The sequence below is a fragment of the Lutra lutra genome, chromosome 5, assembly GCF_902655055.1.
Source record: "Lutra lutra chromosome 5, mLutLut1.2, whole genome shotgun sequence".
Taxonomy (NCBI): Eukaryota; Metazoa; Chordata; class Mammalia; order Carnivora; family Mustelidae; genus Lutra; species Lutra lutra.
Window position 1 is genome coordinate 206,754 of NC_062282.1, and position 24,307 is coordinate 231,060.

The 24,307-nt window shown below is 56.4% G+C and overlaps 1 protein-coding gene across 5 annotated transcripts in view; it reads left to right on the forward strand.

The window, feature by feature from the left end:
- Positions 1-24,307, forward strand: part of AHRR (aryl hydrocarbon receptor repressor) — an 80,978-nt gene that overhangs the window by 20,146 nt on the left and 36,525 nt on the right. For 3 of the 5 annotated variants that reach the window (XM_047730176.1, XM_047730179.1, XM_047730177.1), the window contains exon 4: positions 16,462-16,565. The exons of the other annotated variants lie outside the window; for them this stretch is intronic. In XM_047730176.1, coding sequence (XP_047586132.1) covers positions 16,462-16,565 — 104 coding nt within the window. The remainder of the gene's footprint in view (positions 1-16,461; positions 16,566-24,307) is intronic. 5 annotated transcript variants of the gene reach the window in all.

Sequence of the window (24,307 nt, forward strand, 5' to 3'; positions counted from 1 at the left end):
GCCGGGCAGATTGCTGTCCCACAGCCTCCATACCCACAGCGTCCTCCTGCCGGTCACGTTCACCACCGCGTGTGAGTGCTGTCAGCACTGTCCCATGCAGTGTCCCCACGTCTGGCTCCTGCCTCTCTCTGGAAGCTCTGGTGTCTAGGGTTTGGGGTTCTCGGTTGCTCTTGGCCTTAGGTCTCTGATGGGCCGAGAACACCTGTATATCAGAAGGTGGTACCACACTGCACTTTAAGGTGGGATGGTGTCCTTCCCAGCTTCTGTGTTCTGAGCAGAAGTTGAGAGTAACTGCTCCTCAGGGATTTTGAATTACTTTTTAAAATTAAAAATCAGCAGTCACCCTGCCAGTGGGACCTCCAAGTGCGGCTGAGCCAGCTGTGGGCTCAGTGCTGGTGACTGGTCCTGGGGGCTTCCAGGAGACTAGGGGCTGTGCCCAGGTTTCTGTACCGGGGTGGGGGCACTGTCCAGACGTCCCACGGGCCCCTCCTCGTGTTCCCTTGGGGAGGCCTCGTCCCCATGCCCAGGGCTTTTTGACAGTCCCTCTAAGGTCAGTTTGCTGGAGAAAAAAAAAAAAAGTCAGTTTGCTGGGTGACTCGGGACATTTTAGCAGTTGTGCAGCATAAGAAGGTCTGTGATGTGATGAGGGAGAGAGGCGTGCAAAGTGTGGTGGAGAGCTGTGGTCCCCAGACCAGCCTTGGTGAGGTGCTTCTGGCACTACTGGTGACCCCAGCTCCCACTGGCCCATTTGGACAGGTGGGGCCAGGTTTGGGGCCACCCGGGGTGGGGCTAGTGGCTTGCCTTCTCCCACTGGCACAGCCTCGCCGACCTAACCTCCTGCCCGGGCGGTTGGGTGGGGACTGGTCACCTCTTCTCTGGACAGATCTAGCTGTGCCAGCCAGGCCAGGCTTTGTGGGCTCAGAAAGACCCCGGCCCAGCATTCCCAAGAGTCTAGGCAGCTGTCCCAGTACCCGCCTGAAGGCCTCACTCTTCTTAACCAGATGCTACCCCCCACCTCCCACTGATGCAGGCGGACGGCCTCCAGGTCATCTGAGCCCACAGGGGCCCATTGAGGTCCTGTGGCAGGCCCATGAGGCCCAGCTCACTGCTATGTGGCCACCGTCCTGGCTGGCTGTTGAAACAAACTTGATTTCTCCACCATGCCTTTTCCATCAAGAATTCTAAAGATTCTAAAGGACTTAAAGGGGATCTAAAGATCCCCTCAAGCTGTGCATTGTAGAGGAAATTCTAGAAACTTTCTGGGTTCATTTCCACTGTGCAGTGAGAAAAAAGTCAGGCTACAAAAATTGGATCTTAATCTGTGCTTCCTGACTGAGAAATGGGTGAGTTAATTTCATTAAAGCTTCCCTAAAACCTTACCTTTGGGAAGGACGGGACCTGGAGCGTTTCAGTGTCCAGGGGTAACGAGGCCTCAAAATCCGTCTGTAATGTTGACTCTCATGCTGGCGTTTGAGGGTTTGTGGAAGCAGCAGGGTCTTTATATGTTACTTATCTGGTTTCTGCACGGGCGGTGGGCCAGTGCTTCCATTAACCCCTCTGCTCCTGCACAAGACTGGGATTTTCCACTATTGTGAATGTCACTGTTCGCAAAATAGGAAACTGAGAGCTGACAGACGGGGGGGCAGGCGAGGCAAGAGGAGAAGCAGAAAGGGCCCTTGTGGTGGGGCCTGACCAAAGCTGGTTCCTCCAGGATGGAGAGTCCCAGGAGCCCCAGCACCCCCTCCCTTATGCCCAGGGGTCCATCAGGGCCCTTCTCCCCAGGTAGAAGCCCAGCAGCGTGGGCTCCTCTGGGGACTCGCTGGCCAGAGGGATAAGCTCCTGTGGTGGAGAAGCACTGCTCATGGGTGACAGAGAGCCCGAGGTCTGCCTGCTTCATCCAGCCCGTGCGTCTTGCTGACAGGAGCATCTAATGCAGACAAGTGTCAGAGAGGGGACAGCATCAACAAACAGAGCCCAGTGAGAAGGGGAAAGGGGAGAAGGAGTCCTGGCTCTCGGTGGGAATGTGGAGCTCTCTCGCCCTGGGACAGGGCAGCCTGTGGACCTTGGCTGGGCCTCCCTGCCATTCATGTGCTCTGTGCTCAGCCCGTGGGGTCCGGTCCTGCACACACACCGTGGAGCCTGGCAGGGGTGGGTCTGAGCCCTGTCCCTCCAGGGGAGGCTGTGTCTCCAGAGCCTCAAGGGAGGCTGGGCTGGTGAAGCAGGTCCGGGGGCAGCGCTTCTTCATAGTCTTGTCACGCAAGACGGGGTGTGTGCTCACTGCATCTGCTTGCGGCTGTCCCTGGGCGTGCCCTGCTCCTGGTGAGCCCTGTCACAGACTGGGTGTTCACACCCCCGGACGCACACCCTGAGCCCCTTACCCCGTGTGGCTGCGTTCAGAGATGTTGCCTCTGGGAGTATTAAGGGTTAATCAGGCCGAGCGTGGACCCAACCCCACAGTGTCTGTCTGAGCAGAGTCACCAGAGGGCTCTCCCCGGGTGCAAGCCGGGAAAGGAGCTTTCAGAAGACACGGAGTCTCCTGGTGCCCTCACCGGGAGCCCCAGCCTCCAGACCTGTGAGGAGAACCTGTCTGCTGTTCAGACACCAGGCATGATGTCGCCCGACGGCAGCCCCAGCTGACTGAGGGGGGCCAGGCGGGGGCAGCAGGGCCAGGACCTGCCTCCTCTCCTCTCACAGGAAGTGTCCCCTGGATTCACCCCCAGGGACGTGGATATGCTCACTGCCGCCTCCTCCATGCTTGTCTGCTCCTAGAGCCGCCTTGCCTCGCCCCTTCCTCTGCATCGGCTGCTTTTCTGGAAGATGGCTCCCTGAGCATTTCCAGCAAAGACGCCGTCGCTCCGAGCCATTCGGGATGGGGCCCTAACACCTGTGCCACCGGCTTCTGACCCCCGCGCCCAGCAGGCTCCCGCAGTAGTCGTCGGATCATGCTGGATGGTTCTATGAGCCATTTTACGTCTCCCGTTGTACCTAAGTTCCTTCCAGGAAGAGGAGCCAGCATCACTGGTCGGTGCCTGCGCCGATGCCCTCCCTCCCTCCTGGTTCCCGCGGCAGCTCAGGACTGAGATGGAGCCAGAACTTGGGTCAACACAAGACAGCTTTGGTTTTTTTCTTCCCTGCCCCAGCAAACTTCCCTGGTGGCTGCCCACCTCCACCCCGCCCCGCTCCCCACTGCCAGCCTGGGAAGAACCGGGACAACCCCGATGTTTCTGGTCCCTTCCAAAGATTTCAGTGTCTCTCCCCTCAACCCCCAGCACCCGTCCTCACGTTGGCTCCCTGAGCAGGCTGAGCTTGGTGTTAGCAGGATCTGTCTTTCCAGTGGGAGCCTTCTCCCCACCCTCGTCTAGGGCTGCAGCAGACAGGAGGGCTGGCGCTCGGGTCGGGTCGGGTCGGCTGCTTCTCCTCTTGGTCCTGCGCCCGTCGTAGCTGTGGTTTCCTACTCTTCTGGTTCAGAGAAGCCGTGGGCAGAGAGGCGGGGGTCCAGTAGGGTCCCGTGTGGTCAGCATTGCCAGCAGGCAGGGCTCAGCGGGGAGCCGGGGGTCTCCTACACCTGGTGCTCCGTCCTCTCCAGCTGGTGCCTGGCACCCGATTTCTTAGCCTCAGGTGTCATTTGGGGCCTCTAGCCTCTTCTGTTGAGGCCTCTGCTCATGTCTCCAGGAGGATTTGGAGGATTTGAGACGTTCCAGGCCAGTTCTGGGGCACTGTGGCCCTCCCTGCTCTCCAGGAAGTGCGCACTTTGGATACCCCCCAGGTCGGCAGGTGGCACTGACCACAATGGTGCCGCCTGGGTGCCTGCCAGGAGCTTCTGGCATGGCCTTTGTCCTTTGCATTTCTTTTTTTTTTTTTTTTAAGATTTTATGTATTTATTTGACAGACAGAGATCACAAACAGGCAGAGAGGCAGGCAGAAAGGGAGGAGGAAGCAGACTCCCTGCTGAGCAGAGAGCCCGATGCGGGGCTCGATCCCAGGACCCTGAGATCATGACCTGAGCCGAAGGCAGAGGCTTTAACCCATGTCCTTTGCATTTCTTGAGTGTAGAGAGATAGCAGCTCCCAGGGCCCCCACCAGCCCCAGCAGCCACATGGCAGGCCTCTATAGAGGTCCTCAGGAAGCCCCTCTTACGGGGCACCAGCTGAGGAGAGAGAGCCCTCACCAGCCTCCTGGGGCAGGGGGGGGCATTGGACTCACAGCACAGCCCCTCCAAGGAGACCCTCCTCCCAGCCTCGAGCATCTCTCACCTCTGACAGCTCCCTGGCAACCCTGCCCAAGGCCCCTGGAATCTCATTTTGGGACTTGGGTGTACTTGGCGCCCTGTTCTTTTGGGGCCTCAGCTCTTACAGACGGAATGAGTTCCGAATTAACAACCTGTTACAAGGAAGACAACAGAAGAGCCACCGTGGTCCCTGTCCCCTTGGCATTTAGAGTCTAGTGGGGAATTCTGTACCAAATGACTGGTTTCTTCTGTTTCCAAAAATACAATAGACCAGTAACCAATCAGTCTTTCTGCTACTGACAGACAATAATGTGAAGGTAAGTGGTCTGAAACCTGTTACCACGTGTCAGTGAGACAGCAGGAAATTAAGGAATACTGAGAGACCCAAAACTACATGAAGCCAAGGGGTTTTATAAGAGGAAATTTAAAGGACTTCATGCGGAAGGATGGAAATTGCAGGTGGGGACTGGCCGGGGGAGATGGGAGGAAGAACAGAGACGGTGGGGACTGTGTAGGCAGGCTGAAGCACACGCTGTACAAAACAGTAGTAGTGATGTATCGTAGGAACAAAGCCAGAGAGAGAGAATGAATTCCTAACCACAATAGCACATAAAAGTGGAGAGAGACTTGAGGCACAGACGTCAGTGGTCCATGTGTTAATTTCCTGGGAAAGTTGATGAGCTAATTCATCACACAGTGTCCAGGATAGTCATCAGGACGAGGGAAATGGGGTTTCCTCTCAAGGTAGCGTAGAGAGAAAGTAGAATGAGAAAATGCAACCAATCAAAGAAAAAAGAAAGAAAGGAGAAGACAGATATGGAAGCATGGAGTAGAAAACACAAAATCCCAGTTATGCCACAAATTGCGGTAAACGTGGACACACTGAACAGGCGACTACAGGACCAGGGCCTTGGAGTGCATCGCCGTGTCAGCTTACAAATGGCATGGAAAGGTGCTAACTGAAAGAAATCTGATGAATCCATTTTAATGTAAAAAATTTGAATTTTGGTTAAAAATATTACTGGAGGTCATGAGGGAGTCACTAGATAATGATTTTAAAAATTTAAATCAATTAAAATTTTAAATTGAAAAAATCTTATCAAGCAATAAAATGTTTAAAATTTGTGGGCTTCTAGTAACGTGACCTTAGAAATACAAAACAGAAATTGACAGAACTATTCAGAAAAATACATGAATTCATCATCACAAAAGATTTTAAGTAATTCTTCCAGTATTTAATAGATCAAATAAATACAAATCAGTAAAGGTCCCAGGAGATTTCGACAATGCAAAAAAGTGAATCTAAAGGACACACTTAAAACACTGAAACTACAGAGTTCACGTCTTTTCAAACCCACATGACATTTGTAAATATACTGAAAACGTATCAGTCAATAAAGCAGGTCTCAATAAATTTCAAAAGACAAAATTATGACAACTTCATGTTAAGACCTCAGTATAATTGGGCTGGAAGTCAGTAATAGAAAGATGACTTGAAAACCTTTGTATTTGGAAATAAATGCACTTGTAGAGAACTCATAAAATAAAGAAGAAAACATTATGGAAGGAAGAAAATATTCACAAATCAAAATGTATAGGATGCAGCTAAGGTAGCCCTCAGATATAAATGACCTTATGAGTTTGTATATAAAAGTAAAAGTGGAAAGTTAATGAACTACTTGGTGTAGTAGTTCTGATAAAGAAAAGTAAAATAAAGAGAGAGTCAAAGAAAGAAAATAATGAAGGGGAAGGTACTGGTGAAACGGGAGAGAAACATAAAAGAGAATCCGTCCTCAGTGATAAAACTTGTAAAGATCTGGTGAGACTGAATAGGGAGGAAAGAATCAGCAGTGCGGGGCGCCTGGGGGCTCGGGGGTTAGCCTCTGCCTTCGGCTCAGGTCATGGTCCCAGGGTGCTGGGATCGAGCCCCGCGTCGGGCTCTCTGCTTCCGCCTCCCCCTCTGCCTGCCTCTCTGCCTGCTTGCGACCTCTCTCTGTCTCTCTCTCTCTGGGTCAAATAAATAAATAAATAAATAAATCTTAAAAAAGAAAAGAATCAGCAGCATGAGGATGTAGAGAGAACATGCTTCGAGATACCACAGATACTTAAAAGGTAACTCGGAGGGCATCTGGGTGGCTCAATCAGTTAAGCATCTGACTTTGGCTTAGGTCGTGATCGTAGGGTCCTGGGATCGAGCCACACATCAGGCTCCCTGCTCAGTGGGGAGTCTCTTTGGCCCTCTGCCTCTCCCCTATTCATGCTTTCTCTCAAACAAATGAATAAAATCTTTAAGAAAAGATAATTTAAGGCTATTAAGAACAAATTTATGCCAATAAATTTGAAAACACAAGTGAACCCATGGCTGAAAATGTAGCTCATTAAAATTAACTCAAGAGGAAATAAAAACCCCAAATAGTCATATGACTGATAAGGAAGTTGAATCAGGGGCACCTGGGTGACTCGTCCATTAAGCGTCTGACCCTTGGTTTCTGCTCAGGTCCTGATCTCACTCACAGTCGTGAGATGGAGCCCTGTGTCGGGCTCCACACTCAGCACAGAGTCTGTCCCCCACCTTCTCCCTCCCCTCTGGTCCTCCCCCTGCTTGTGCATGTGCACATGCTCTCTCATAAACAAACAAACAAATTAATTAAATCTTCTTTAAAAAATTGAGTCAATAGTTAAAATCTAGGCCAGATGGTTTTAAAGCAATTTCTACCAAATATTAAAGGAAAAATCATTCCACTCTATACTGAATTCCTGTGGTGTTGCATTGGAATTAGAGGTCGTGGTGTAAGCTCGTGGTTTTCAAAAAATATAGACAGATATAGACATAGATGTGTGTGTGCGTGTGTGTGTGTGTGTGTGTGTGTGTGCGTGTGTTTGCTCTGCCCTCTGGCAAAGGCCAGGGGAGCAGTGAGCACAGCTCACATTCTGCTCTTGGTTTCTAGATGCTGTTCACAGACAAAGGAGCTCGGGCTTCCTGTTGGAGTCGGAGCAGGGAGGGCACAGGTCAGCTGGGAGCACAGGTCTGGCTCAGGGTCAACCCAAGGGTCCTGGGGCTCTGTGCTGTGTGCCAACTCTTGTTCTGGGTGGCACCCACAGCACGTCTCATCTGGGTCATCTCCTCCTCCAGCCCTGGTCTAGCGTCGTGCCGCCCCAGGCCCTGCTGGTCAGAGCCAACCTCCAGCCTTGCCTGCGCGTACCTATGGAGGCAGATGGCGTGACCTCAGCTCTGCTCTTCCCCATGCTACGCCCAGAGGTCAGGGGCAGAGGGGAAGCAAGGGAGCTCGAAGCTCCTTGAATGGGGGAAAAGAATCAACAGTATGAAGGACGTGACAAGAGCAGATGCTTATAGATGCCACAGATACTTAAAGACCCAGGACCCTTGGCTCGACCTTGAGCCAGAAAGTGACCACAGTGCTCAGAGAGGGTAAGAGAGAAGCCACGGGACACAGCCATCCCAAAAGGGCTCCCACTGGCCAAGCCTGGACCAGTTCATCATTAAAATGAAAAAGGAGAGTAATAGTTCATAACCCAGTGAATAAAATAGGGTTCCATAAACCCACCTTGATATGAATGAATGAGTGAGTGATAGGGCAGACTGCTGATATAGGATAGGCAGGAGGAAGGGCTGTGGATAGGGGATTGGAGACAGAGGGGCATCATAAAGTTAGTGGTCACTAACCATTGTAGCAATAACTCAGGCAGGAAATGTCTGTGCTAAAATCAGTGCATCAAAGTGGGGTCAGAAGTGGGATTACCGTGGGCTTAAAACTGTCTCCCGGCAAGGTACGCATTCATGCCTAAGGGAAGAGCTTAGAATGGAGAAATCGGCTGTCCCAGGCGACCAGCTCTGACCCCGCTGATGGTGGTATGCACTGGTGTCACGTGCCACGCACCAGGAGGCAGAGAAAAACACGTTTTCTCTTGGGTCATGTTCCCGCTGAGGAGGGCTAGACCTTGGTCTAACCAGGAGGCAACAAACACACCCAAACGGTTTGCAGAGTAATTGGCGATGGTCTTCAGGGTCAGGGTGGTGGAAGTTGAGGCAGACCAAGGACACTGGGGAGGGAGGGGCCCCAGCTGAGAGGGTGTTTGTGGCACAGTCAGTGCAATCTCCAGGCAAACGGAATTTGTGCCCTTTGTGCTGTTCTCGGAGTGTCTCCGTAAGCTGGACATTGTCTCAGAATGCCGCAGAAGCTGTGAGAGAAAACTAACCCTGGCAAGTTGCTCTGAGGTGTGCATCGTGGCCGCTCAGGAGCGGGGCCAGGAGCGAGTCCCTGGGAGACTCGGGGGTGCTGGCGGGCAGGCGAGAGGGCCGGGGGGCCGCAGCACACGCCTGCATTTCTCAGGCAGGTCGTGTCAGCACTTGGCATCTTCGGGCGCCCAGTCCTTTGGTCAGGAGAGACGAGCCAGCACTTCGCACAGACCGGGTCTGACCGTGGGACGGGGACATCGTGCGGCGGGATGGGTGCCGTAGGGCACGAGGTGGGGCCGTGGGGGCTTCCCTGACAGCCCCGCGCACCTGCTGGGCTCCCTGTCTCGCAGCCGAGCCCCCCGCCGAGGCCCTCAGGCTCTTCAGGTCCTTCCTCGGTGTGGCCCCCAGGCTGCGCCCCCCCCCACACCCATCCCGTCCCGCCTCCCCACACTGCTGGCACAGCCTCCCCAGGAGGGCAGCCCCCAGGACGGGCAGGGATGCCCGTGCGAGCCCGTGAATGAGCCCGACCTGCGGAGGCCCCCGCGCATGTGGCCTCCACCTCCGTCCAGTCCCCAGCGCTGGCCGCGAGTGACGCCCGCTTAGTAGGAACCGCTCACTTCACGGTGACGCTGAGGGTGACTCGAGCTAACTTCAAGTCGGTTATTTGCAAAGTTGAGGTCGTGTAACTGGAGGGTTCTTTATATATTTATTATAAATCCATTCTTTATCCATGAATCAGATGTTCTCCAGCAGCTCTGCTCCTCCCGGTCTTGGACCCTGGGGGCCTGTAGATGCAGCGTGGGGGCTGCTGGCCGAGAGGCTGCTGGACGTGCCCCTGAGGCTGGCGCTGCGGGGTCGCAGCCCTCCCCCCTCCCGCCCCCCGTCCCCGCCCCGGGGCTGTAGGCACGGGGTCTTCCCCTGCACACCGTGCGCTTAGTCCCCCGAAGGAGCTCTGACTTGAGAAGCAGCAGCTCCTTTCAGGGCTTGTCTGGTCGGGTTTCACGCTTTCTGGAGCGCATTCCTCCAGCCGTGCGGAGACTGAACCGCTGCCCGGAGGCTCGCTGTTCAGACCCTTCGCCCGGGAGAGAGCCTGGGTCTGCCGCGGGCAGCGTTCCCTTTTCTGTTTCTTCCCGAAGACCTCTTTTTGGTTGAGTCCTGCTCTGGGGATTGGAGGGAAAGAGCGCCTTTTCTCTGCATTTTCTCCGCAGAACGTGGGCCCATTAGGCCGCGTGGCTCAGAAAGTGGTCGCACGTGTTGTTTCGGTGGAAACGGTGGGGGGCCACGGGCTGTCCGCGGCGGCTCCGAGGAAACCTGCCTCGGCGCTGCTTGTTGACATCTCCCCCCGGCCTGCTGCATTTTGGAAAGCGGGAAATCTCTGTAGAGAATCACAACGTGACACGCGTGCGTCTCGTACTTCTCTTATTTTCCAAACGCGGTGCCTGCGAGAAACGTGCGTTTGTTCGTACTCCTGACCGTTTTCTTGTGTCCAGAACTGAGCCTTTCGATGGCTGCTCTGGTCCCTTCCCCCCACCTTGCGGGCCCCCACCTGCCGGAACATTTGCCCAGGGCTGTGGGCTCCCCTCTCCCGCGCAGAGCCGTCAAGACGCACCCACACCGTGGGTCAGGGAAGGCCACGGAAAGGAACCCGCTTCTCCCTCCCTTCCTCAGACTCACGCTGTCCAGGCCCCAGCACAGAGCATCCTCACACGGGACACGCTGTGTCCACTCCTCCTCCATCCGTCCCCTGGGCCTGGGTCTCACATGCTGGGTCTACCTGGTTGGCTGGCCTGATGCGGGGATGAGAGAGGTGAGTGTCGGCCCAGTGGGCCCTGCCTCTGGGGGCCCCTGTGTGTAATCATGAAATCATTTTGTCCCTCACAGAAGGGGGCACTGCCTGGGAGGTCCTCACTGGTGTGGGAGACATTCAGGCTCAGATGGAGAGACCCCTTGGGGAGGGGAGGCCGGGAGACTTGTCCCCTGCCCCCAGCCCCGTGCTGCCCATTGGGGGTCTCTTCTGGCCATGCCCGCAACCCCGGTGAAATGCCGTGGGAGGGTCCTGTGACCCTCCCCAGAAAGCCCATCTGTCTGCAGAGTCGGAGCAGATCATGGATGGGGGCCCTTCACGTGGGGCAGGCGGGAAGAGAGCGCAGGAGAGCGGCACGCCAAGCCCTGCATGTCTTCATGGGAGCCATGAGAAAGTTTTGTGTGCCCCCCTCCCGGGGACAGGGCCAGCCCTCCTCGCTCTGTGGGTATAGATGCCCCCAGGAGGGGAGAGCCCCCGCCCCCAGGAGCAGTCTGACAGGCCCTCTCCCCTGTGCAGCCGGGGCTGCCTGTCTTCTGGGGGGCTGGGGGGTACTCCAGGATCCTTATCATCCAGGTCCCTCCCCAGACACCTGCCCTGACCAGGCGCCTTTCCCAGCACATGCTGGGTGCCCCTGCTCTGCCCACTGTCCTCCCAAGGGCCTTCCCAGAGCCACCCTGTGCCCTGCGGCCCTCCCAGCCCACCACAACCTGACTGCTCCCCACGGCTCACCTCTCCTCCAGGGCTGGAGGAGGCTGGGCTTGTCGGGAGAACCCGGTGGTGTTCCAGCTCCCTCTGACCCTCCCTGGGCAGGAGCAGGCGGGCCCCTGACCCAGAGCAGCAAGACCAAAGGCTCGGAGGGAGGGAGGTGAGTGGATCTGTCCTGGCCTCGGTGCAAGGGTAGCCTGTGCCGCAGGTAGCGGGGCAGCCAGCACTCACCTGTGTGAGCAGTTCAAGGCGCTTGAGGGTCACTGTACCCCTTTCTTCCAGCACAGATGCCCTTCCCCCCTGCCAAAGGCCAAATGAGGAAGGAGTTCGTTGTTCAGTCCTTGGAAAGTGAAGGAAGGGAGGGTTTTGAAAGTTTGAAAAACTGTGAGGTGTTGGCCGGTTCATTTGCTCTAGAAACAGCAGAGGGGTCTATAGACCCTGTTAGGGCAGACCTGTGCCCTCCAGGAGGGGCAGCGCCACACCCACCACGGCCCCACCCCTGGGAAGTGTGCACTCCCCGCTGACTCTCTCTGCCGGGGCCTTAGTCTAGTTGGGGAGACTCAGTGTTGCGAGAGGCAGGCCAGCGCTCCACAGGGCACCGTCTGCTTCTGGACACATGTGGGCCTGGGAGAAGAAGCCTCGTGTTTGGCCCCAGAAGGGAGCCTGGTGGTGGGTGGAACTGCTGACCTCCCCTCATGGTGGGCCCCCACATCCTGTACCTGTCGGTCTGCAGGTGGGTGCCGTGACCCCCAGGGGCCTGCACGCAGCATATCGGGTGTTGGACCTGCGTTACAGGGGAGCGGTGGCTCCCCGGGGCCCCTGCTCTAAGTCGTCTGCCCCCCTTGGCTAAGCACGCCTCCTGAGGGGCCTGGATGGAAGTTAGCTTCTGATGAGATGTAGCTAGAAATAGGAGAGTGCCCCTACTCCTCAGGGCCCCGGGGAGCTTCGAGCTCCCTTCCTTCCCCTCTGCCCCTGACCTCTGGGCATAGCATGGAGAAGAGCAGAGCTGAGGTCACGCCATCTGCCTCCATAGGTACGCGCAGGCAAGGCTGGTGGTCGGCTCTGATCAGCAGGGCCTAGGGCAGCACGACGCTAGACCAGGGCTGGAGGAGGAGATGACTCAGATGAGAAGTGCCATGGGTGCCACCCAGAACGAGAGTTGGTGCACAGCACAGAGCCCCAGGACCCTTGGCTCGACCCTAAAGTAGGGCCAGGCTTTACCAGGCATGTGCTCCATTCAGCTGGTCTGTGGACATGGACCTGCCCACCCAGGACCTGCATGTGGTCAGAACTGGGGTTTCAGTCCAGCCTGCAGCGGGGCCCCTGGCTTTTCTGTCCATCACCTGGGTGGCAGGAGTCCAGCCCCCTACCCCTAGACAACTTCCTGCCTCCCACATTCAGTGCCCCTTCCGTCCTGGAGTACTTGTCCTGCTCACCTGTCCTGTCTGCCAAGGACCTGGCTTCACCCGAGCTGGGAACAAAGTGGCTGCTACCTTCTTAGCGTCACAGCACTGTCCAGAGGCAGAGGCAGCGGCGTCTCCGAGCTTCTCCTCCACCGAGAACACTTGGCATCTCTCACCGGCCAGCCCCAGCCACACGACCTCAGAGCAGACCCTGTGGTGGAACGCTGGGCCCCAGGGGCTGGTGGTTTGGCCCATGCTGTGAGGGAAATGTCCCATGTGTGAGGGAAATGGAGGTCTCTTAGCGAGGAGGTGGGTGTGCTGGGTAGGGGCTGGCCAGGTGCAGGTAGACCCCATCCAAGCCTAAAGGGAAGCCGCCCTGCTTCTTAAGCTCCCCCCTGCCTCCCACCTGTGTGTATCCACGAATGGCCCTGTCCCCACATGTCTCCAATCCTCTCTGCCCCAAATGGACTTTCTCAGGGATGTAAAAGATGGTTGAAGTGAGACACGCTGGGGTCCTGGGGGGGCTCAGAGTTGGGGAGGAGCTTGGAGGACAGAGCGGAGCTGCTTCCGTCAGGATTCAAGCCGAACTGTGAGCCTCAGGGAGTCCATGCGTTTCTGGGAGTGGGGGCCGGGCCCGTGCCCGCCTCCCTGCCGTGTGGCCCTGAGCTCCGTGTGACAGCCCAGGTGCTGAAAAGCTGGACTCTGGAGGATCTCCGGCTGCTCTCCGGAGTCCAGGCAGGGCAGAAGGCCTGGCTGCCCACAGGGTGGGGCCGGTGGGATGTGGTCTGGTGGGAGCCAGCGCCCGCAACCCGGCCTCCTTTCTGTGCACAGGACAGCGTCAGAGGCTCCCAAGGGCCACTGGGCACGGATGGGCCTCCTGACCCCCGGCTGGGCCCTGGGGGCTCTTACACCCTCGGCCCTGGCGTGCCTCTCCTCCCTGGAATTTCCTCCTCGACAAGCCTGGCCTTTGAGGGGCCCATGGCAAACCCCTGCCCACACTTCCACTGGCTCCCCAGAAAGACACCCTGTACCCCCACCCGTTCACCAAGAGCCCCTCTTCTCGACCCTTCACTCTGGGCGATCAGGTACACATGCAGGGCTGACAGGGACCGGGTGGTGGGCTGGGCATGGAGAGGGTGGGACCCCTGTGGGGACCTCCCAGGGCACACCCAGCAGAGGGGCTGGGGTCTGTCTGCAGAGGCTTCCGGGGGGTACGGGTAGACCCTCTGCACAGCCCGAGCCCCCTTTCAGGCCCAGCTCAGGCCAACAGGTAAAACGTGGGGTCACATGGGAGAAAGAAAGAAGGACCCAGGAGAGAAAGTCCGATCCAGGGCAGAGTGGAGCTGAGAGGGGTCGGAGGGACAGCCACAGCCTGCTCGCTGCCCCCATCCCCCAGGCCACCCCCCCCCCCCGGCGGAGCTGCTAGGCCATCCGTGAATGCTGGGTATTCACGGATAAGGGGGATGGCGGGGTGCTGGCCGGGACCCTAACACCCATGGGACGTCGCTACCCTGTCTCAGTTCCCGGAGGGCCCCTGGATGGGGTGGGGGGGGCTGGGAAGTGAGGGGCAGATGCTGTCAGCTCACAGGGACTTCCGGGAATGCTGGCCCCCACCCCCGGCTCCGGCTCCGCATTCGGTTTCTTTCTGTCTTGCCACAGGCCTGGGGGTGGAGAGCGTTGGCGGCTCTGCTCGCACGCGAGGCCCTGGCTGGGGTCCAGGTGGCTGTCACTGCAGTGCTGACGCTGACGGCCCCATCGCGTGACAAGAGCCCAGAGGAGGCCCCGCCGGGCGTGCCCCTCCGGGATGTGGCTGCGGAGGAGGGGAAGTGGGGGTGCCCAGATGGGGGGACACGCCATGCTGGGGGCTGGTGTCCTTATGCAGGATGTGGTGGGGAGGGGAGCAGTTAGAGGGGGCCCCCTAGGTGGGGGCACATATGCCGGAGGCCTGGTGTCCTTGACCAGGGACATGGTGGGGAGATGAGAGAACTGGGGGTTTGCCCCACACTGCGCCTCTAGTGGGCATGGGATGGGGCATAGCCCAGTGAGTGTGTTTGGGGGTGAGCATCCCACAGCATCCCCGTCATTGTGCCGGGGCTCCCCCCACCCCAGCCTCACAGCTGTGGGAATCCTCGGTCCCCAAACAGGATCTGCAGGGGCAAAGAGTAGGCAGGCAAGGGTTAGCCCAACCCCCACCTCTGGTTCCTTAATCTGAGGGCCATTTGGGGAAAGCTGGGGGCAGGGAGCTGCTTCGAGCTGAGGTGAGGTGGGAAGGACCCCTGCAATGGAGTTTGCTTTGCGGGCGGCTTGGCAGCCTGGGTGTGTGGGGGGGGGTCCAGGGGACCCTGAGGTGTGGGTCCTGTCCCTGTTCCACCTTCACTAAGGCCCAGATCCGCCCCAGGTGCTGTGCGGGCTCTGCCCTGGCCGGGAGCTGTGGCCTCCCTGGTGTGGCAGCAGGACAGGACCCTCTGGGTGGTCTGGGAAGCCAGGCCTGGCTCCAGTGATGTCATCTAGGGGCTGTGGAGGGGTCGGAAGGGATGGGACCGTTCCTCCATTCTCCCTCCATTGGCTTTCTTGGCCTTGGAGTCCATGGGGTCATGTACACGGCGCTGGGGGCGGAGCCGTGTGGGTTCACTGTCCGCAGCACAAAGGGAGTAGGTCTCGGGCCGTCCCTGGACCTCACAGCTCAGTGCGTCGCTGCCTTGGAGACAAGGGTGTGGGGGGCTTGCTGGCTGCCAAGGGTTTCTGTTGCAGGGAGAGGCCTGGGCTGCCCGTGCACCCGCCATCTCTGCACACTTGCCCGGGGAGCCCAGGTGTGACCGTTCACTTCACCGAGATACCCCACTTTCCGGCCATGGAAATGGGTTCATTTCAGGGAATGTTTAATGCAGGGAACAAAGCTCTAGTGCTTATCAGCTGTGGGAATGGGAGGGAGTCGATGGCCTGCTGGCCTCGGAGAGGGCGAAACAGGGAGGCTGGAGACCAGAGCCACAATGTGGCCGCCGCCTGTGGGGCTGTCCTGAGGGCCGCCTCTCTGCATCTGCCCCTTTGCCCCTTTGGACACAGGGTGGACATCACGCTTGCACCTGGCCACACAGAGCTGCGGGGCCGGCCGTGTGGCTGGTGTGGGCCAAGGGCCGGGGGTCTCCGGCAGCCGCAGTCTGGTTCCTACTGAGCCGAGGGGATTAGATGGGTCTTCTCACCTGGGCGTGAGAGGCACGCATCGGGGGCCTGCAGTCCCAGAGCTCTGGGGGCCTTGTGTGCGGCCCTTTGACCCCGAGTTGCACCGACGTCCCCTGCAGCTCTGGTGTGGAAAGCACATGAGGAGCAGCTGGGAGGCACTCCCGGCCCTGCCATGCCCTCCACGGAGGCTCCAGGCCCCTTTCCCTACCCCAGGGGAGCCTCCGTAATTGCTCAGGCCCAGGGGGACCCCACAACAGGGGCTGGTGAGCTGGGATATCACCGACATCTGTCTGTGCGACCTGCATGTCTGTATGTCTGAGCTCTTCACCCCATGATGGAGATAAGGCTGCACTGTGGGTGGGAGTCGGGGGACCTGGAAACTGTCAACCTGGGGGCTCCTGAGTCGCTCCAGGCCAGCCTTCATGGGGCTTCCTGTCCCAGCTGGAAAGCCCATGCCAGGTGGGCTGCTCCACACCAGGTGGGGGGTGGGAGGGAGGGGCTGGGGGAGCTGGAGGTGTGATGAGGTCTTGCGGGACCTTCAAGGGTGGTCCAAGTCATGTAGACCAGCACTGCTGAGTTAGGGCACCTGCTGGAGGTTGGGTCTCCAGAGAGGGGCTTTGAGGACCCCGGGGACAGGTTGGGGGTCCCTAAGCAGGACGGGACTCTGAGCAGTTTCTGGGGAGCCGAATGGGGGTGGGGTCCCCGGGGTCAGCCCCAGCCCTGAAGGCCTGATCTCCTGATTATGACGCTGGTGCTCCCCTCAGCTGCCCCCAACAGGAGGACAGGCTGCCCCAGGGCGACCTGCCGAGGACAGCCCGGGTCAGCTGAGGAGTGTGGCTTTGCCTGCAGAAGGCGGTAGCCGGGAGCTGGGGAAACACAAGGAGGTCAGCAGGTCGGGGCGCAGGAAGGGTGCTGACGGCCTCACTTGGTTCTTCTCCAGCAGCTGTCCAGAAGGGCCCGCCGCAGCCGGCGGCCAGTGTCCCTGCTCCCGAAGACCGCAGTCCAAGTGCGAGGTCCGCTGTGCTGGAGGGAAGGCTGCTGCTGGAGGTGAGCCCCTTTGCCATGCGAGCGCACGCCTGGCCGTCCATGCCACCCCCTGCCCTGGCAGGTTGGACCGCTGACAATGCAGTACAAGTGTTTCTGGATGGAGCTCCAGGACGGCCCTGGGAGCCATGGAGGTCAGGCACAGGTGCCCGTGTGGGGGTCCGGCAGCTCAGGACAGAGAAAACAGGGGTGACCTTGGTCCATGCGTCTCTAGCCTGAAAATCGTTTCCCGAACCAGGTTCTCTTGTCACTTGTCAGTGGAAGAACCTGTTACAAGCTAAGCTGAATCACTGACAGTGGAGGGCACGCCGAGCCCCCAGGACCCGCCAGGGGTGCCTGGCTGGTCCATGTATCGGTGTCACCCCAGGACATCAGTGGCCCAGGGCGGCCTTTTCCCCGAGATGGGGCCTCTGACTGCTGGTGAAGGGCTATGCCCTTCCCGACCCTGTCACGAGGCCTGCCTTGTGTGGGGCTGGGGAGCGCCAGGGCTCGGTTTCTCCGGTGAGCTGGGGCTGCGAGGCAGAGCTCTCTGGGTTGGTTCAGGTCCTGTGCGGAGTGGGGCCCACGGCTCAGGTCACTGCGCGGAGCGGAGCGGGGCCCACGGCTCAGGTCACTGCGCAGAGCGGGGCCCACGGCTCAGGTCACTGCGTGGAGTGGGGCTCACTGCCGGCACCTACAGCCTGGAGCCCAGGGCCTGGGTTCGCCCCATCTCAGGAAGGCCTGGAGGACACAGGCGGCCCATAACCAGCTGCTCAGGTGCCCCCAAGCCCACGCCTCCCTGGCGGTCCCTAAGGGGCTGGGGCCCATGTCCCCTGCGTGTCTCTCAGAACCCCGGCGCCCAGTCCTTGCCTCCAGCCCTGTGTGGTGGGTGGTTCTGTCTCTCCCGGTGAGTGTCCTTGGTGGCACGTGCCTGCCCGTCTGTCAGGCCGACGCACTGAGGGGCAGAAATGGTGGCTCATTGGCGCCTTTCACACTGATGACCTTGAGTCTGCTTGGAGCCAATCAGGCTCTTTCCTGGGTGCTGGCAGCAGCCTCGCTTGGGTCCTGCCTGACCCCAGCTGTCCCGCGGCAGCCAGGGTGACCTGTGGGTCCTGTGGGGGAGCCCTGGCTCCTCGCCCTCCAGCCTGTGGCCGGGCTGCCGTCCTGGCACCTTCACCACGGGGACGATCTCAGTGGTTTGCTGTTCACCGTGTCCTCTGCACATGATGCCGGCGCCCCTCATGGACAGCAGGGAACCAGGACTGTCCCCAGGCTCGCCCTCCTGCATCTTGCTCACATCCTTCCGTCCACCTCCCACCTCGATACCGTCCCTGACCACGTCAGCAGCCTCCCGCGGTCTGTGCATGAGCTCCTGGGTACTCCGGTGCTTGCCACGGGGGCTGTGGTGGCGGGCATGTACCCCTGAGGCCCCTCAGCCTCAGATGACCTCACTTGGCCTCACCTGAAGGGAGGGCACAGTGCAGGGCACGACTATCTGCCACTGACAGATGGACAGATGGAAAACGTCTGTGCTGACCGGAGGGGAGCCAGAGAGGCTTGTGCCTAGAATCTGGGGCTTCCCACCTGCCCACTGTAACCCATGATTCCCCATGGTCCCCACAGGAACCCCCATGGTCCCCTAGGATTTTCTACAGCCTCCCACAGTCCCCAAAGGGCCCCCCCTTACCTCTATGGCCGCCACGACCCCATGATTTTCCATGACTCTCCATGGCCCCCATGACCCCCCATGGCCCCCAGTGGTCCCCCAGGGAGCTCCCAAACCCACATACCTTCCACCTCCCCCCAAGGGCCTTCAACCCTGCTGACGTGATTGTTCTCATGAAGATCAAGAAACTTATAGGTCACTTCCTTTAAAAAAAAAATGAGCAAGTATATATTTATGTTTAATCTCCATGAAAACTTCAGTATGGTGGATGCCTGGGGACCCCCTTCTTAGAGCCCCTGCAGGTTTCAGTGCTGTCTGGAGCAGAGCATGGCTTCTGGCAACGCAGGAGCTTTTAGAAATATTGTGGTTTCCATAGGAGATGTATTTTCATACTTCATTATTTATCATGTTTTTCTGAATCTGGTTCTTAAATATTAATTTTTCCTCTAAAGTTGGATTTTTCTGTCAGTGCTGGTAAGCTTGGGCTGGAAAACATTGTGCAGGCTTGAGTTTTATTCCTGGTGAAAGATGACTGGCATTGCTCTTTTTCTAATTCATGTTCAAAATTAAGATAAAATCTTAAACATGAAATCTTTAAACTTTGTCCGGACTGCAAATATGGGAGCATGAGCCCACAGCACCCCAATCTCCTTTTGGAGCCCAGGGGACTGCTGTGTCTGCACCACTCATGTCCACACCGCCACCCTCTGGCCCCTCTGTGGGTCCCCAGCAGTTGTCCTACCCTCCACACAGGGACTGGGTCTCCCCAAGGGCCTCAGGACGTGGAGGGGACACTGAGGTCCTTGTACAGCTGAAGCCCAGAAAGTGGCCAGGCCTGTGCCTGAGGGAGCACAGCAGCTCCCTCAGAGCTGGGAGGGCGGGAAGGGTGGTGCCTTGCCCCAGACCTGCCTCTGGCCCAGGGTGTATGGGTCTGGGGAGTGACCCTCTGGGACAGGACCCAAGGCTGCAGGTCAGTTTGCCCGGGCACAGGGGCTCTTCCGCTGGCCCCCCACCCCCCTCCATCCCGTAGACTGAAGTCTCCTTCTGCCGCCTCTTGTAGCATGCTCTCTGTGACCACAGAAGTTTCTGGAAGTTCCCTTGGGTTGGAAATGAGCTAGGTTGTATAGTGAGTGTTCTCCTCACTGCATTTCTATTGTGGGGGTTCTCCAACTTGAGAATGAGAGAATCTTTTTGAAGTTTAAAAATATTCCCTAACAGCAAAACAAACAAATCCAGCCACAAAGAAAGAGAAAAGAAACAAGAAAATGCAGCTCTTCTTCCCAATCTTTAGTCTCTTAGAGACAAACTGGAAAATGAGAGGCTTATGGCAGTCATCATAAATTCATAAGATTTAAAAGGCCTGTGGTCTGATGTCTGCTAATTTTAGATGAAAAAGACAAGATTTGGAGCTGTTGGGGGCCCGGGTCTCTGAGGGGTTGGGCCAGGGCTTGGTGTTTCTTTGTCCATGGTTAGTCCTCTTGGGCTCATGGTCCCTCAAGAAGCCAGGACCTTGGTAAAGGCACGGGGCAGGGGAGACGGGAGGTGTGGGATGGGATAGGCAGGTTCTGGAAACATACACATTCGGTCACAAAGAGCAACATCCTGGGTTTCTAGTCCCACTTCTAAGATGGGCTGTAGTGTTTAGTGTGGACATGGCAGTGTGCTAGCGGGAACTGTGGACTACTGGCCACCTGGCACTAGCTAGAGTTCAAGCATACCAAGGGTACATTTTCTAACACTTACCTATAAGTTCACGCATGCTGAAATTTGTTCTTATTGGTGGTGTGGTGTGGCCACCATCATAATGAAGACACACAACAATTCCGTTGTGCCCAATTTTCCCCAGGGTACCCATGTGCGGCTCCCCAGCCACCACACCCGTGCTCTTCAGCCCTTGTGGCCTTCTCCAGGTGCCATGCTCAGGACGCCTGGGGTGGCTTCCTTCAACAGGGAACTCGGGCAGCAGTGACCCAGCCCCGTGGTGGCAGGGAGCACAGTTGGTTTTTGTCACTCCATGGTGTGCTCACATCTCGGTGTACTTGTCCTCTAACTGGGGAGGGACGTTTGAGTTTCCAGGATTTGGTGTTATGAATAAAGCTGTAACACACACACATGCAGGTTTCTCTGTGAACCTTGGTTTGGGTTTTGTTCAGGCAATACCCACATGTGAGGTTGCTGGGTTTTGTGGTAAGTGTGGACGGGAGTGTCCTCACCCTCATGACCAGCAATGCTGAACACCTTCTCGTGAGCTCACTTGCCACCGAGAGAGGCCCCTTGTACGCAGTCTGTGCAGATATTTGCCCACTTAAAAAATCAGGCTGTTTGCTTCCTTACTTTTGACTTTGGACTTCTTTATGTATTCTGGACTCACAATCTTTGTTGAATGTATGATTTGTAAGTAATTGCTTCTAGTCTGCCTTTTCTTTTCATTATCTTGACAGCATCTTGCAGAGAATGAATGTACCTAATTTTGACAAAGCACAATCTATCGATTTTTTAAATAGATCATTGTATTGGTATCACATTTGAGAACACTTTATCTAGGTTGAAAAGATTTTTATGTTTGCCTCCAAAGTTTTCTAGTTTCCTGTTTTTACCTTAGGTTTATGGCTCCCTTTAAGTTAACTTTGGGCTCATGGTGTGAGGTTTGGGCTAAGGTTTGGGCTGAGATATACTTGTTTTGCATGTTAATATCCTTGTGTTTGCCCTAGTTTTATGAGTCTGTTTCTGGACACTCTTCTGCTGGACACTCTTCTGCTGTTGACTGTGTGCATGAACTTTCACAAAGAGGCACTAGCCTGCCTTGGTCACAGCCTTGGTCACAACATGTCTTGAAATTGGGTAGTGTGACTTTTCCAATTTGTGTTCTTTTTTAGGAATTGTTTTGGCTTTTCTAGGTTTCTCTGTTTTTCCATATAAATTTTAGAGTTAGCTTGTTGCTACCTACTAAAGTTACTGCCAGGATTTGGACTGGGATTGTGTTAAATCAGTAGGTCAGGTTGGGAAGAACCAACACCTACCAGTGCTAACCCTAGGGCGCAGGTACACCATTTGGTCTCTTGCTGCTTTCCTCCCTGTCTGTCGTGTGTGGCATGGAGATCCTACGTATATTGTTAGGGTTAGATCTAAGTGTTTTCTGTCTCCATTGCTATTATACCAGAACTTTTCTTAATTTCAACTTCATTATTATATGGAAATACTATATTCCAATATTATATAGAAATCCTTTACTATTTAGAAATAGAACACCATAGAAATGACTTATTTTTCTAGGTTGACTTTGTAGCTTGCTGAATTCATTAGTAATTCTCAGAGTTTTGTTTTTTGTGGGTTTTTTTTGGTAGATTCTGTGGGAATTTTTAACATATATTTTCATGTTGTCTGAAAATAGAGACAGTTTTTATCTACTTGTTCAGTCTACACACTTTATTTTTCTTGTCTTACTGCCCTTCCGGGGCTTCCTGACCAGCATAGAGGAGGAGAGGGGACATCTCTGTCAGGCTTGTTCCCAGTTGTGAGGGGAAACCTAGAGGCTTTCAGTGGTAAGTATTAGCTTAGATTTGTTTTTCAGGTTTTGTTTGTTCTGTTTTCGGTACATGCCTTATATCAGATTAAGAAATTGCCCTCTCGTCCCTGTTTTCGGAGTGTTCTTATTACAGACGGGAATTAAGTGTTGTCAAATACTTTGTCTGCATCCATTGACATACACGATCATGGCTGTTTCCTCCAGTCTGTTAAGATTATAGTGTCATTGATTCATTTTCCAACGTTGGCCCAAACTTGCTAGCTTAGGATAGATCTTATTTATATGTTGCTGGATAAAATTTGGTTGTATTTTGTGGGGATTTTTATGTTTGTGTTCGTGAGAACTATTTTTGTAGCTTTGTTGTAGTGTCTTTGGTTCAGAAGCGTGCTGGGGCAGGCTTCAGGAAGTTTCTTGAGAGTGCTTCCTTCTCTTCTGTTATTTTCCCCTGAAATGTTTGTTAGAACTCACCAGTTTATTGGGGAATATTGGGAGTTTTCTTTGTTAGATTGCGGGGAAGGAGTGGAGAGAGAGAGAGTGTGTGTGCTTGAGCCATGGGGGAGGCGCAGGGGAGAGGGAGAGGGAGAAGCTCAAGCAGACCCCCCCACTGAGTGTGGAGCCCAACTCGGGCTTGATCCCATGGCCCTGAGGTCAGGATGGGAGCTGACGTCAAGAGTCGGATGCTCAACCAGCTGAGCCGCCCAGATGCCCCCTTTGTGAGAAGATTTAACCATGGATCCAACTGCTTGAGCCGCTGTGGGACCGTTGAGTCATCTGTTCCAGCGTGAATTTTCGTAGTTTGCGTCTCTCAGGGAGTCGGTCCATGTCCTCTGCTTTACCGAATTTGTGGGTACACAGCTGTCAAGGTTTTCACATGTTGTCCTGTCAGTGTCTGCAGCTTCTACAGCTTTGTCTCCTTTCTGATTCTGTTGGTAATTTGTGACTCATTTTTGTCTTAGGTTAGAGGTTTATTCATTTTACAGATATTTCTCAAAGACATGGCTGTTGGTTTCATTGATTGTTGCTATAGACAGAATGTTTGCATTCCTCCCCTGCCCAATTAACATAATTTACATTCGTATTAGACCAAAAGCCCAGTGTGAAGGTGTTAGGAGGCGGGGCTTAGGTCCTGTTTGGGGGGGTGCTGAGGTCATGAGGGTGGTGCGTCATGGACAGGATTTACGCCTCAGAAGAAGGACCCCAGAGAGCTCCCTTGCCCCTTCTGCCCTGTGGGGTTAGTGAAAAGCCATCCATGAGCCAGAAAGTAGGCCCCCACTTGACCTCTGTCACCGGGTGAGGTGTTCTGTAAACACCAGTGACATCAAGCTGGTTGGCAGGGTTCAAGTCTTTTATGTCCTTGTCGGCTTTCTGCCTCGTCTCAACCCGAGAGACAAGTGTGTTAACGTCTTCTGGTGTCATCGTGGAGTTTTGTCTTTTTCCTTTCAGCTCCGCAGTTTTGCCTCGCGTGCCAGCAGTTCTGTGGAGGACGTTCGCGTCTGGGGTTTCCGTGCTCTCGTCGCGAACTGCCCTTCTCCACTGCGTCACGCAAAGCGCCTCTTTGTTCCTGGCGGTTTCCCTTGCTCGGGGGTCTGCTTCATCTGACCTAATCCAGTCTGATTGCTGTTCGCTGGGCATATCTCGTCCGTCCTTCTCTTTCTAACTCGTTTGTAGTGATATGCGTGAAGCGTGTGGTTTCCAGCCACGAGGCGGGCCTCGGTTTGTGGTTTGTTCGGCGGCAGGGGAGCGCGTTCAGACGGAGCCACAGAGCCCCGGACGTCCTCCGCGGGGGCCTGAGGCCTCACCGGCTCAGGCGGCGCTTCTCTTCCCTGCGGGGTGGCAGCGGCCGTGGGGCTCAGCCAGCGAGATCTCTCCCAGAGAGCGCCCTGCCCTTGCGGCTGGGGTCCCCGCACGGCACCGTGGGGTCGGGGCCCTGCTTCCTGGCGCAGCCCCTCTCAGAGCCCCCGCCCTGCCTTCCTGGGCCGGTCCCGCACGCACCCCCCGGACTGAGCATGGACCAGCGCGGGTCACACACAGGGGCTGGGGCTCCTTCCCCCACACCTGCTCCCTCCTGGGCCCCTCTTCCTGGTCCTTGGGCTAGGTTCCCCCCAACCCCGTTTCTCTTGGAGCTTAGCCTCCATGGCCCTGTGGTGGTTCTGTGCGTGGACCCAGTCAGGGGACCGAGGACCCCGGCCCTGACCTTCCCGAGGGGCAGCTTTCCCTCGGGCACTTGCACGCACACACGCCTGCTCGCCTGCCGGTCGAGCTTGTGGGTTGGTGGAGGGTGGTCTGTCCTCAGAGAGGGCACGGGGCGGGGGCACCGGCCTCTGAGCACCTGGCCTCTAGCTCCGGAGGACAGCAGCGGCCTGGGCCGTGCACACTGGTGACGGCAGCGCAAGTTCATGTTGTTTGAATGTGGCTCAGACATGGAAATGTCCTCCTCACAGCTGTGGAGCCCGAAATCCGTGTCACTGGGCCAAAAGCCTGGTGTGGGTGGGTGGGTCCCTCCGGGTGGCTTTAGGGGAGAGTGTGTCCCATCCCCCCCATCTGCCGACAGCCGGTCCTCCCGTGTTTCTGTGT